General features: G+C 46.5%; 1 protein-coding gene across 1 annotated transcript in view; it reads right to left on the bottom strand.

The window, feature by feature from the left end:
* Positions 1 to 1621: 1621 nt before the first annotated feature.
* Positions 1622 to 12718, bottom strand: part of Epm2a (EPM2A glucan phosphatase, laforin) — an 81891-nt gene continuing 70794 nt past the window's right edge. Inside the window, exons 3-4 of the mRNA XM_051206179.1 lie at positions 11741 to 11982; positions 1622 to 2100 (exon numbers count right to left, since the gene is read on the bottom strand). Coding sequence (XP_051062136.1) covers positions 1823 to 2100; positions 11741 to 11982 — 520 coding nt within the window. The 3' untranslated portion in view covers positions 1622 to 1822. The remainder of the gene's footprint in view (positions 2101 to 11740; positions 11983 to 12718) is intronic.

The following is a 12718-nucleotide window of genomic DNA, read 5'->3' as shown; positions in this document are numbered from 1 at the left end:
ACACACACAATCACACCATATTAGTTTAAAATATCCCATTTAAAAATTAAATTTTACCTAATACATTATGACTATGGATTGGTTCTTAGACACAAGAGCTACTACACCTAGCTATATTTTGTAGAAGAGGCTGGGCATGACTCAATGTTGGTTCTACAGACTTCACCTTGTAACTGTAGGAGAAATATTTCTTGTAGGATGCTCTGTCCAAAGCAAAGGCCACCTCCCCTGGGTGTCTTGCTGCCACGCTGAAACCTCTCTCTCCTTTGCTACCTGAGTGCCGCCATGCCTAGACATCTCTCCCTATTCTGAGCACTACTGGGACTCAGGCTCTGGCCTCTTCTACCTGTTAACACGTGCTTATAAAATAAGGACCAGACACACATCTGTGCCTCACCTTTGAACTTTTGACAGTGTGGGATCTAAGAGACAAACCTAGCTTTGCACTCTGTCAATGACAACAGCAATGGATACATGCTTCCCCCTCTCTGGGCCTCGGTTCCCATGGAAACAGAGACAGTAACTCTTCCCAGAGCGAACTGCCATGGCATTAGAGGTGGGAAAGCAACTGGTTCACAGTTCTGTGCCCTAATATGTCAGTTGTAGATGGGGACTGTCTTCCAGGGGGCGGAACGTAGATGTTTCTAGAATGTACATCTTGGGAGGCAAAGCTTTGCTGATATTTGTCCTTCTGTTAAAACCTAATGGAATGAAGAACATGTTTGGGAGGAAGAGCAATGCGTGCTACACTGAACTGACAACTGCTCTTAGCTGTACAACACTGATCTGTGGACTGGCCTCCTCAGGCTCCGTCCACTCATGAGCTATGACTCAGATACACTGGCCTTGAAATCACACGCCACGGCTTCAAGGAGGCCGAAGGGAATAAAATGGTTTTCCTTAATTCACCATCCCACTTCTCACTGTAGAAACAACCACAGGGGTAGCAACTTTACCCTGACAGAGGCCAAGCTGCATCCATGACAGTCGGCTGGCCAATTAATTATAAGGAAAGCAGCAGTGAGCCAAACAGATTGAATTACAGACTTCACCTTGTTCCTACTTTCCACGAGACTTGGGCCAGCCAGCTCCGCTCAATAAACCTCCACTGGGAAACGGTGGTGCCGCATGAGGGAACGCACACCTACAATCCCGGTTCTTGGCAGATGAGGCAGAAAGGGAGTATGCTAAATTGAGTATATGAACTCTGTCTTGAGGGGGGAAATGACTAGTAAAAGACAAGAAAAAACCAGGGCTAACCACTCCTACTGTCACGTGGGGAGGGCAGGACAATAAGGAGGGTGTATCTCAGAGATGGTAACAACTATGAGACAGGATGAAGAAAATTACAGAAAGCCAGTGGTCTATGCCCATGCATGGTCTTTATGCATTGAATTCAGGGTTATATATTTATCCCTTCCACTGGCAAATGACTAGAATTTCGGTTCACTAGAAAAGATGCCTGTATTTTGTACGTGCACATGTGTGTGTGTGTGTGTGTGTGTGTGTGTGTGTCACACTCACAGTAATGATAAAATCCACATAGCCACGCTCTTGTCTTCTGCATGCTAAAGCATCATAAATCCATAACAACCCCTGCTTACGGCCATAGCAACCGCAAGCCTACATTGCACTGCCCAGCTGACTTCGCATTTTTCTTATGTGCCATGCAGTTTCCTTTGTAACATATTTCAAAGATAATCCCTACCAAGCCGTTATAGAGGGTATCCCCGGGTGACCTGTGGGCTACAGCCCCCTCAGTTCCGATGGGGTCTTCGTCTGTAGCTCTTCCACTAACTCGAAGGAGAGGCAGATTGGCCACCTATAAGCTGCATATGGAAGAGTGAACCTTCCCAAACTTGTGAAAGAAGTCTTCCTGCGCCTGGGCCAGGGCTTCTTCATCGATGTAGACCGCAGGCCTCTTGGCCATGATGAAGTACTGCACCTTCCGCAGGCTCCAGCCAATCACGTAGTGGAGCCAGCCACACACGGCAGCGGTGGAGCGGCCCACCCCAGCGTTGCAGTGGACGTACACAGTGTGTCCGTTCTCCAGCAGGGCGTGCAGGAGGCACACAGCCTGTGGCAGCATCTGCACTCGGCCTGGACGGAGAAAGCACAGCACATGAGCCACTAGAGAAACTGCTGTCGCCGCTAGAAATCCCGGCAGCGCAGAACCCTGAGCTCGCGGGGGACGGGGTCTGGCAGTTTGCTACATTTACTGTTTTACACATGTGAAACGCATTTAATACCTGAGAATACCAAGGTGGAGAGAGCATCCCAGAGGCAAACGGTCCATTCTGAACCTAACTATTCCAGCTGCTTTTTGAGCAACTTCGACCTTGATGCAAATCTCTCCACGAAGTTAACTAAGTCATGTTTTGGGGAAGGTGGGGGACTGAGGAAAGGATTTTAGCATCTTTTTAGAAGTGTTTGCAGAGATTGGGCGGTGGCTTTAGAAGGTTTGAAAGAAAGCCTGATAAATCCTGTCCCTCTCAGTCTCGCTACCCGTTCTTCCAGGCAGACAAAAAGCACACGATTAGTCCACACTGGTTTACGACTCAAACACACTCATTGATTGGCAGATGCAGTTTGAGACAGAATTGAATACGCTGGTTTTCATTCAAGTAATTCATGTGTGGTGACCAGTCATTTATGCCACCACAATCCAGGGAATACTGACCGGGATTTGACCTCTTTATTATTGGAAAGCTGTAGCCACAGTTGTTACTGTCCTCTGGCTGCCATTCTGATGATCAATCTCTCCCCATCCTGAGAAGTACACTGGATCTGGCTGAGCCCCAGCTGCTCCTGCATCCTGTCGGGCAGGGGCTTAATAACCAAGCAGCCTCTGAGCTCTGAGATGACCATTCTTTCTGCTCACACATTCTCTCTATAGATATTGAGTGAGACTCCTGTTTATCTGTCTAGTATTTTGGTGGACAGCATCATGACAAATGAAAGAGTATGGTTACTCAGAACTACTGGGTTTCACCTTTGCTCTTACAACTTGGCATTCCCCAGTTTCTCTGTAAATGATGGAGGGGGACCCGACGGCCCCAGGAGGATCTCCAGGGACTACAGAGACCACCTATCTAGTGTCCATATTGTGTTTCCTGTTGGATGACTGAAGAGATTAGCAGCCCCTCCCTCACCCGTGGATCTTCACTGAAGTCTAGAATCTTCCCCTGCAGCTTTCACTCCTGACATATTTTTCTTAGAAGCACTAATACCCTCAAGTGCCTTGGAATGGGGAAGGTAGAGTTTTCACAGAAGCTCATCATGGCTCCAAGGTCCCCTCAGTCACCTACCTCACTTCAAGCTTGTCATGCTCTGAGAGAGAAACAACCTGCAACAAAGCCATGATGACAGCCCAGTCTTTGAATGTGGTCATGGAAATGCACACAGGACACCCTCTCAAACTGACAGATTGCCTTTCTCTCGGTGTGTCTGAGTGTGTGTGTGTGTGTGTGTGTGTGTGTGTCCATCTCTCTCTCTCTCTCTCTCTCTCTCTCTCTCTCTCTCTCTCTCTCTCTCTCTCTCTCTCTCTCTCCTCCTCTCTCTCTCTCTCTCTCTCCTTCTCTCCCCCTCCCCCCTCTTTCTCTCCCTCTCTCTCTCTCTCTCTCTCTCTCTCTCTCTCTCTCTCTCTCTCTCTCTCTCTCTCTCTCTCTCTCTCCACCAGTCCCTGGTAGCATCTACACACACCAGCTCCCACTATACCCACACAGGCACACGTGTTAACTTCACTCAATCTGCACTCCTGGCTTCAGCTGGGTAGCCTGGCTCCTCCTGGAGCCCCATATCCAGAGCATCACATGGGCCAGTGGGTTCCTCCTGGCAATCTCAGTAACAGGACTAAGTGCTGGATCCACCATTTGTCTCAAGGGGTCAGAGGCGGCAAACATCCAGGGTGTGTTGCAGTGGCTATGCTAAGAAGGATCTCACCTGCTCCATCGCAGTGAAGTCTGTGAGTAGTTTCTGGCATGAAAAGAATCCCCCCTGATAATCCTAGGAATCATGTTCTTTCTGTTCTGCCACCACTAGTATCCCTGGAAAAATTCCTCATATTTAATTCCATGGCAGGAATTACACAGGAATATCTTAAATATAATTTTAGAATCAAATGTCCAGTCTATTCATAGACCAGAGGGGCTGTTTGCAGTAAGAGCTGCGGGGCTCACAGAACCAGTCCAGACTGAGTCTGCAGATGTTCTCCAAGGACAGCTCTGCTCCAACAGCCTAGGTAACGTGATACGCTTCACCTTTCCTTTCCATCTGCAGAAAGGTCATTCAAGAGACAAGGACACTTCACAGCCACTATGGAAATCGGTGTGGTGGTTCCGCAGAGAGCTGGGAATAGATCTACCTTAGGATATGGCGACACCATGACTGGACACATACCCAAAGGTCTCTACATCCTACAAGACAGGCATTTGCTCAGTTGTGTTTATTGCTGTTCTACTCGCTATACCCAGACACTGGAAACAGCCTAGATGTCGGCCAGTGAATAAGTAGATTAAAAAAAAAAATGTGGCACATTTACACAATGACACATTACCCATCTGTTAAAAAGAACAAAGCATGAAATTCACTGTCAGACAAAAATCATCCTGAGTGAGGTAACCTACACCCAAAAAAGACAAATATCATGTGTATTGTCTTACATGTGGATGTTAGCTCTTATGTCTTTGATAAACAGGCTACAGTCTGTATAACCACAGCGGGTCAGGTATAGAGGAAGGGATTAGGGGGAGGAGGAGGATCCCCCTGGGAAAGGATGGATGGGAAGGGGACTAGAATAGGAAGAACAAACAAGGGGGGAGGGACGAAAAGGAGGGAATAAAGGAGGAATTCGGGGAGGGAGACATAAACCTAAGGGCCATTTGAGAGGTAATTTGGAAACAGACACTGCAGTAGAAGCTTCTTAAATTATTTGAGGGAAATCTAAGTGGAATTATCAAATAAAGCTGCAACTAGACGTTACACACCAGCAAATGAACTGCCGATGCCAGGAATGGGTTACATATAATTGTGTTGCTCGCCAAAGGGGCTCCACTGAACCCCACAAACAACCCAATCTATTGCCAAGACTATCGGTTACTCTCCACAAACTGCTGGTAAGGCCCTATTGATTAAGACAACACCTACACAACTCACTGAACACACAGAAGTCAAGGTGGTGCCTACCTAGAGCCTTCACACCTACAGACCAGTTTAAAGTTCATTGTACAGAAGGAACTCTTCATGCTACCAGAGTAGAAAGGTGAACTCCAACCCAGCTACAAACCCTGGGGTCTACAATGGTGTCCTGCCTACAAGATATGCTGGTCCAGGAGTGGTACAAAAAGTTGTGACAGTAACCAATAACTGTCTAGAAGCTTCCTTCTTCAGTAGATGGGAACAAATGCTGAGACCCATAACTGTACAACGTGCACAGAATGAGAGACCTTGGAACATTCAGTCCAAAGTAGGATGTCTCCACCTATCCCTCCCTTGGGGGCTAAAGGAACTCCGTGGCAAAGGAGATCGAAGGAGTCTGAGAGTCAGGGGAAGTAGAAAACACCAAAGAAACAACATCTACTAGACTCAACAGAACTGAACATGAGCTCTCAGAGACTGTGGCATTGGGGCCTCTGCAGCTCTACCCTAAACACGGTTCCAGTGCTGAGAGGAAGTGTGGACACATGCCTCAATCCTGACTCAAAAGCAATCTCCAATTGATAACTGCTTCCAAGGGAAAAATTCATTTTATACAATAGAGTCCATTGGGTACACAACCACAACCATGTATAAGAACAGACCTTAACTCAGTGGCATTTAGAAAGGATGTGTGTGATGATGATGCTTAGAGTGAACTTTTTTTTTTTAACATTATACATCTTTTGTTTATATATTACAATTTCTGGTTTTGTCTTATTTATGGGTTCTCTCTGGGTGCTAACATGTGTGTTTCTGTTTCTAGTGCTTTTTCTGGCTCCTCTTTTTCTATTTGTTTGTTTTGTCCTTTTCTGGTTGTTTTTATTTTACCTTTTTTTTTTTTTTTTTTTTTTTTTAGATGCCTGTTTGTTTTCTAAATGAGAGAAAGAAAGAAAGGTGTGGATTAGGGTGGGTGGGGAAGATTTAGAAGTGGAGGAAGGGAGCCCATAATGAAATGTATTGGATGAAAACAACTTAATTTCAATAAACAAGTTCTCAGCTTAGGAGTTAGGGATAGAGTCTTGCACATCTGAGAATATCCTATAACAAGTGCTTTCTGTCACCCTCAATATTTACATGAAGGAGCCAAGGCAGAGATTTGTCCCAACGGAATCCTCAAGTGGCCACTCAAGGGCAGCACTCTGACCCCGAAGCCTCTGGCCTCGACCCCTGTGCTGTGTTCCCTCCTAATCCACCCGGTTGCTGACATTTTCTGTCTCTCATCTCAGTCTGGATTCTCAAAGTCCCTGTGTGACTTCAGTGTCTTCCCAGCAGTCTAAGAAGTCTGCATCCAAGGGCCCCAGGGCAGAGCCAGAGTCACCAAGAATGAAAAGAGGGTCTTCACTGTACAAGAGAGACAGTATCAACCAGAACATACAAAGTCACATTTCATGTGTGTGTGTGCGTGTGTGTGCGTGTGCATGCGTGCACACGCACGCAAACACATGTTTCACGTGGAACTTAATTTGATAAAAAGCTTTCAGCCTTAAAACAGTAAGGTAAAAATAATCAGATTCTTTTCCTAAAGGGTTACTTGTTAACTTATGTGTATGAGTGTTTGCCTCCAGGAATATACATGTGCCCCACCATACCTTATACCAGTGGGAGCCAGAAGATGATGTCAGATGCCCGGAAACTGGAGTTACAGGCTGTTGTGGGCTACTATGTGGGTTCTGGGAACCAAACCTGAGTCTTCTGCAGGAACAACTACTGCTTTTAACCACGGAGCAATCACCCCTGCTCCCAGACTATTTTTTATGAAAAATATTCCAGATTTTCAATGTTGCTAACTAAATTGAAAAAAAAATGGTAGGTCAATCAAAACACTCCAGCATCTACGTTTCTCGCCTTGGAATTTAAAACAAGCATTGGGTGTAAGTAGATGCTCACTCAACAATCATTAAATACCTCAATCAAAAGTGAACAAAGAACAACGATGAAGCAATACCATTTGTTTGATCTGAGACACAGTTGACTGCTCTGTTCTACCCTGTGTTCAAAACCTGCTATAGGGCTGATTGAAGTCTGGGATGACTAAAAACTTCCCGAAAGGGGAGTAGATATTGAACAAGCCTAGGTTACAAAAAACAAATAGGTTTTTAGCACCTGGTACTTTAGGACCTTAAATAAGGGAGGCCAAAGGCCCCGAAAGGGATGCTTTGCTTTGTCTAAGGTTGATCAAGAAAGAAATCCACAGCATGCTTGAAAATTTTTCCTTTCTTAGCCCGGGGGAAACATATAAGAATACAGATGAGGGTCATCTTATCTGTAACATCCTTTGTAGAATGTTAAAGAACCCCAATCTGAGGAGCTATGGGCCCTTGATAGCTTCTAGGCAAAGAGAGTCAGTTTTCTTCACGAGTGTGTCTCCTGTAGGCTGGCCATGCTGCAGAGGATGGCCCCACATCATATGGTCAGCACAAAGCAGACCCCACAGTTATATACAAAGCAAACAAACAGAGAACACGATGTGGGAAGGGTATACGAAGGTGAAGGTGTGGGAGTAGATCTGGAAGGAATTGCAGGGAGGAGTCATTGGTCAAAATATATTTTATGAAATTCTCAGAAAATTAATAAAATAATTTTTTTAAAAAAATTGTGTCTAATCAACTATTGTTGTTGTAACTTAAGAAAAACGGTGCATGAGAGAAAGATGCCATGCAATGGGATTCAGGCTGAGGGGTTTTTGATTAGGGAAAGGGATCATAGAAAGGGGAAAGGGAGAGACCAGCCTCCGGGGATGGGAGCCGCAGGAGAGAGGAAAGAGGGGGAGAGAGGGGAAGAGGGAGAGAAAGGAAGAGGGGGGGATGGGAGGTGGGCAGGGCCCTTTAAAAAGAAAACGTAGTGAATGTGCACAGGTGGTGCTCTTAGTGGCTGCAGCTGAGGGCGTATCCTGTGAGAACCCCAAGGGCAGGCCGGTACAGATGCCTGGATACTAACAATTAAAATCTAGTTAGTAGAGATTCCCACCCTTAGGTGTCCAGTGCTAGAATTAACCTGCCGACATTCCAAGCTACTCAATGCCTACAAAGCTCCACCTTGCTGAGCTTCCGGTGCCATGGTCAGTGTCTTTGCATAAAGACTGAGATGGATTCAGCCTGCTGAGAGGACGACCAACCGAGGCGGTGTGGACAAAGCAACACCGGGACCTTAGAGCTCAACGGGAAGGGAAGAGCCGTGTTATTGGCACAGAGGTCAACCGCGCATCTGACTTCCCCTGAGAAGGAAGTCCTAATGAGCAAACGACGTTCATTTCACTGAGGTAGCTGCTGGAATTCGGAGATTTTTCATTTCCCAGGTGAAAGAGGCAAAACAAAAGACTAAAGGAAAAGAAGGTTGTCTACTACGCCATATATGATAAAATGCAAAACAGGGAGGAGGGTCAACAGGACAACTGATTGCAGAAGGCCTGTGACAGCTGCGTCTAACCGACTCTCTCTCTCCTTTGCAGACTTAACCTGTCAGCACTGCGCAGCAGCTCAAAATACTCCCAGACAGATCCCACCCCTCCCCCGGGACTTCTAAAAATACCCAGGTGGGTTCACCTACATTTATTATATAACTGTCAGCTACGTAGATTAATCGGTTGGTAGACGGTCACAGTCAGGAATAGCTAACTCCTTGGTCACTTCTCCAAGTCCTTTATGCAGTGCCAGTCTGTCCCGCTGCCCTGTCTGTCAGTCTGTCTGTCCTGATGCAGGCGGGGGTCCAGGAGGGGTGCTTCTTTGCTCTCATCCAGTTGCTCTGCTAGCTCTACAGAGGACGTGGACCTTAGATGCACTCACCTGGTGACCCAGTGACACCCCTCCCTCCCTCCAATGCTTGGAGTACAACCACAATGGTTCCCGGTGGATAAAGGGACCCCACGCTACTGAACAAACTGCCTATTTGCCAGCAGAGCCTTCATTTAGCAGAGCATGGATTCTGCAGTGGGGTGAGTAGCGGTTAGAATTAATAGCTCGACTGTTCCCCGCCCGCTTCCCTCATATTTACACTGATGGGCAACAGTGCTGTGAAATTAGAACCACAGAAGCCAAATCAAAGTCTCTGTGTGGGCTACAAATGTCCTAACAAGTCTGTGGCTGTTTTAAAACCAGAGACCATCTGTGCAAAGCAAACCCAACCCTCTGTTAGCTGATGGGATTCTGTTTCCGTTTAGCCTGGAGAAAAGGCGGGGCTCTTTAAGCTAAGAGTCATATGATCAGATAGCTAAGAGGAATAACCGGAGTGCCGATATCTCCCCCTACCTCAAGGAACATAAATTATACTGTTCCTTCCTCCATGATGGAACAGCTCAAATCTGCAGAGGGCCCTGTCAGGCCAGGAAGGTCACCTGAGGTATCTGAAGTGCCAAAGGCGGCCAGTGACACAGGTTCCCGCGGTCCTCAAAGTGTTCTGCTTACAGCCCACTGGTTGTGGGGGTGATTGATAAGCTACGCCCCCCCCCGTTATTTTTAAGGGCTTTGCATACCTGTAGCTAACCATGAACACAAGGAACTGAAATTATGTCCGTCCGTAGACTCTGTCTGAGCTCTACAAAGAAACACGTAGTTGCTGCTTTGCAGCCTGACTTGGGGAGCACTGCTGTGGGTCTGACCAGCACCCTCAAAATCTGGGCTGAGACTCCTTCCAGACTGACGACCTGGTGCCACCACACACCCTTTCTGTGCTTATCTCTTCCTCTCCAAAATGAAGGTGACTGTAACGTTTACCTAGGACCTTCTGAGAACTTGATGCGTTAAGGCACAATCAGGAGAGGGCAGGATTCACACTAGACCTCTACAGAGAGAGAGCAGAGGGGAGAGACATTTGCTGGCTTCTTGGCTTGAGTTCACTGCCATTCTTTGAAATCACGTAACTCCCCAACACTCTACAGCTCTCTGCTGCCCTCTGCTGACACATTGTTAATCCTGTCGTCCAGATGCGGTTCTCTTACCCCTACTTCTCAGCAGCTGTCTACCCTATCTATAAAGGGCTCTTCTAGAACTCCAAACCCCTGTGCCTTCGTCTACATTCTTTATTGCACTCACATTGCGCTCCCTCTACCCACATCTCACAACTCCCTGTCCAAGCCATGGGATTCACGTAGGTTGCCTATCTGCCCTCTTGAGAAGGAAGCCACAAGCCCCAGACCCAGAGCGCAGCCCACCATTCACTGCCCACTCCCCCCCACACACACACTGTAACTGATTCTGAGCTTGCGTTACTGCATCTTCTGTCTCAACCGTGACTTACTGTCTCTGCTTCCCCACCCACGGTAACCGGTCCATGAAGCCCGCTCTCCAGTCAAGACTGACTCCCTGCCATGCTCTCCACAGCCTCATTTCTCACAGTCTCACCATCTTACTGCACCCACACCACTAGATCCCCAGCCCCGGCTGTCCACGCTGCAGTGAAGTGCACTCTTGATGGAAACCTCAAAACAGAAAGAGCCAGCACTTCCCGGCTTCTCTGCCCTAGCTTTGCTCTTACAGGGCCGCTCTCACTGCAGCCCCGATGCGGGCAGCGCTTTTGCATCCTCTTGATCCACACTGGCCTTTCAGCTCCTACAACACGCCGCCTCCTCTCCTGACATACGGGTTCTTCTAAGCTGTTCCTTCTTCCTTCTCTCCCACCTCGCCCTTTCTCCACTCAGAGCTCAGACACTTCCTCAAAGGCATTTCTAGACTATCTACACACGCTCTGCAAAATGTCTGTGACTCTTTAAAACTTAGTCATTGTGCTTTTAAATGCCTGTTTTTGTCCATTCCATTAACACTTGCCATCCCTCAGGGACTCTACAATCCATGCTCCCAGACACGAACATAAGGCGCACACACAGTAGATACACAATATATACTATATATGTCTATGTTATAAAATACATATTTAGTATACATAGTATAAAATTTAAAGAAGCCACGTAACAGAATCCTATTAAATACCTAAAGACATTAAATCTAAATCCCTATGTTAATTACAATTTTATAATTAATATCTAAGACATTCAATTATAGACAACTGAAACACAGACAATAAGCTGTCTATGACAAAAGTTCAGCAAAGAACCAGAGTGCGTCTTCTGACCCTTACTTCAGTGCTCATGTCTGGTGTGGGCATCCAGATGTAGACCAAGCCCTCATCCCTGTCTGGCCCTTACCTTCAGTGCTCATGTCTGCTGTGGGCATCCAGATGTAGGCCAAGCCCTCCTCCCTGTCTGGCCCTTACCTTCAGTGCTCATGTCTGCTGTGGGCATCCAGATGTAGGCCAAGCCCTCATCCCTGTCTGGCCCTTACCTTCAGTGCTCATGTCTGCTGTGGGCATCCAGATGTAGGCCAAGCCCTCATCCCTATCTGGCCCTTACCTTCAGTGCTCATGTCTGCTGTGGGCATCCAGATGTAGGCCAAGCCCTCATCCCTGTCTGGCCCTTACCTTCAGTGCTCATGTCTGGTGTGGGCATCCAGATGTAGGCCAAGCCTTCATCCCTGTCTGGCCCTTACCTTCAGTGCTCATGTCTGGTGTGGGCATCCAGATGTAGGCCAAGCCCTCATCCCTGTCTGGCCCTTACCTTCAGTGCTCATGTCTGGTGTGGGCATCCAGATGTAGGCCAAGCCTTCTTCCTTGTACAGCTTCATCATGGTGTCTGGAGTCATGGGTTCGGGGTAGCGGTTACAGCCTGAAGAATTCTGGATGATATCCCATTCAGTCTGGAAATTCATGACAGCTGTAATTCCCAATTCATGCTTCAGTTTGATAGTGACATGTTCTAGTTGACGAGGGCAGCTACCCAGCCAGATATTTGGTAGAATTCTGGAAAAAAAAACAAATGGGATCAACAATGACTACTGCTCTAACCTGAGTTCTCAGTATCTGTATACAACGTATACAATTAATCTTCCAATCTAGATTTTTAAGGATATAAGAAACAATACTATTTTTTTAAATGCACCAGTATTACTGTTTTAGGACAACACATCATGAATCAATATGCACACCAGGAACTGGACATTAGGAACTAAATCCAGCAACGTAATGAAATAAACTCCCCACGTTGTGCTCACTGTGTGGATGATGAACAAAATCCATCAATTCATTTCAAACACTTCCAAATTAAATGTGAAAACAAATACCATCATCTCAAATTATAAAAAAATAAAAATAAAGAGCCGGGCATTGGTGGTGCACACCTTTAATCCCAGCACTTGGGAAGCAGAGGCAAGCAAATCTCTGTGAGTTCCAGGCCAGCCTGGTCTACAAAGTGAGTTCCATGAAAACCTCCTAAGCAATACAGAGAAACCCTGTCTCCAAAAAAATTAAAAAATTAAAAAATACACATTGTTAAAATACAGCCATCACACCTGTTTATCCCTATGCAATATTTTCCAAATAGTATAGGACTTGGGAAACACGCTAAACCTCAGAAATAGTGAACTTGCATTACATAAAATCAAAACCAAAATAAATGCATTAGCTCCCAAATACTTTTTCTATATGTCATAAAAGGTGATGTGATAGTTTGAACGGAATGGGCCCCTGTAAGCCCCTA

Source organism: Phodopus roborovskii, unplaced genomic scaffold, assembly GCF_943737965.1.
Source record: "Phodopus roborovskii unplaced genomic scaffold, PHOROB, whole genome shotgun sequence".
In the NCBI taxonomy this organism is placed as follows: domain Eukaryota; kingdom Metazoa; phylum Chordata; class Mammalia; order Rodentia; family Cricetidae; genus Phodopus; species Phodopus roborovskii.
Note: the sequence above shows the minus strand (reverse complement) of the source record. Positions and strands in the feature narration are given on the sequence as shown.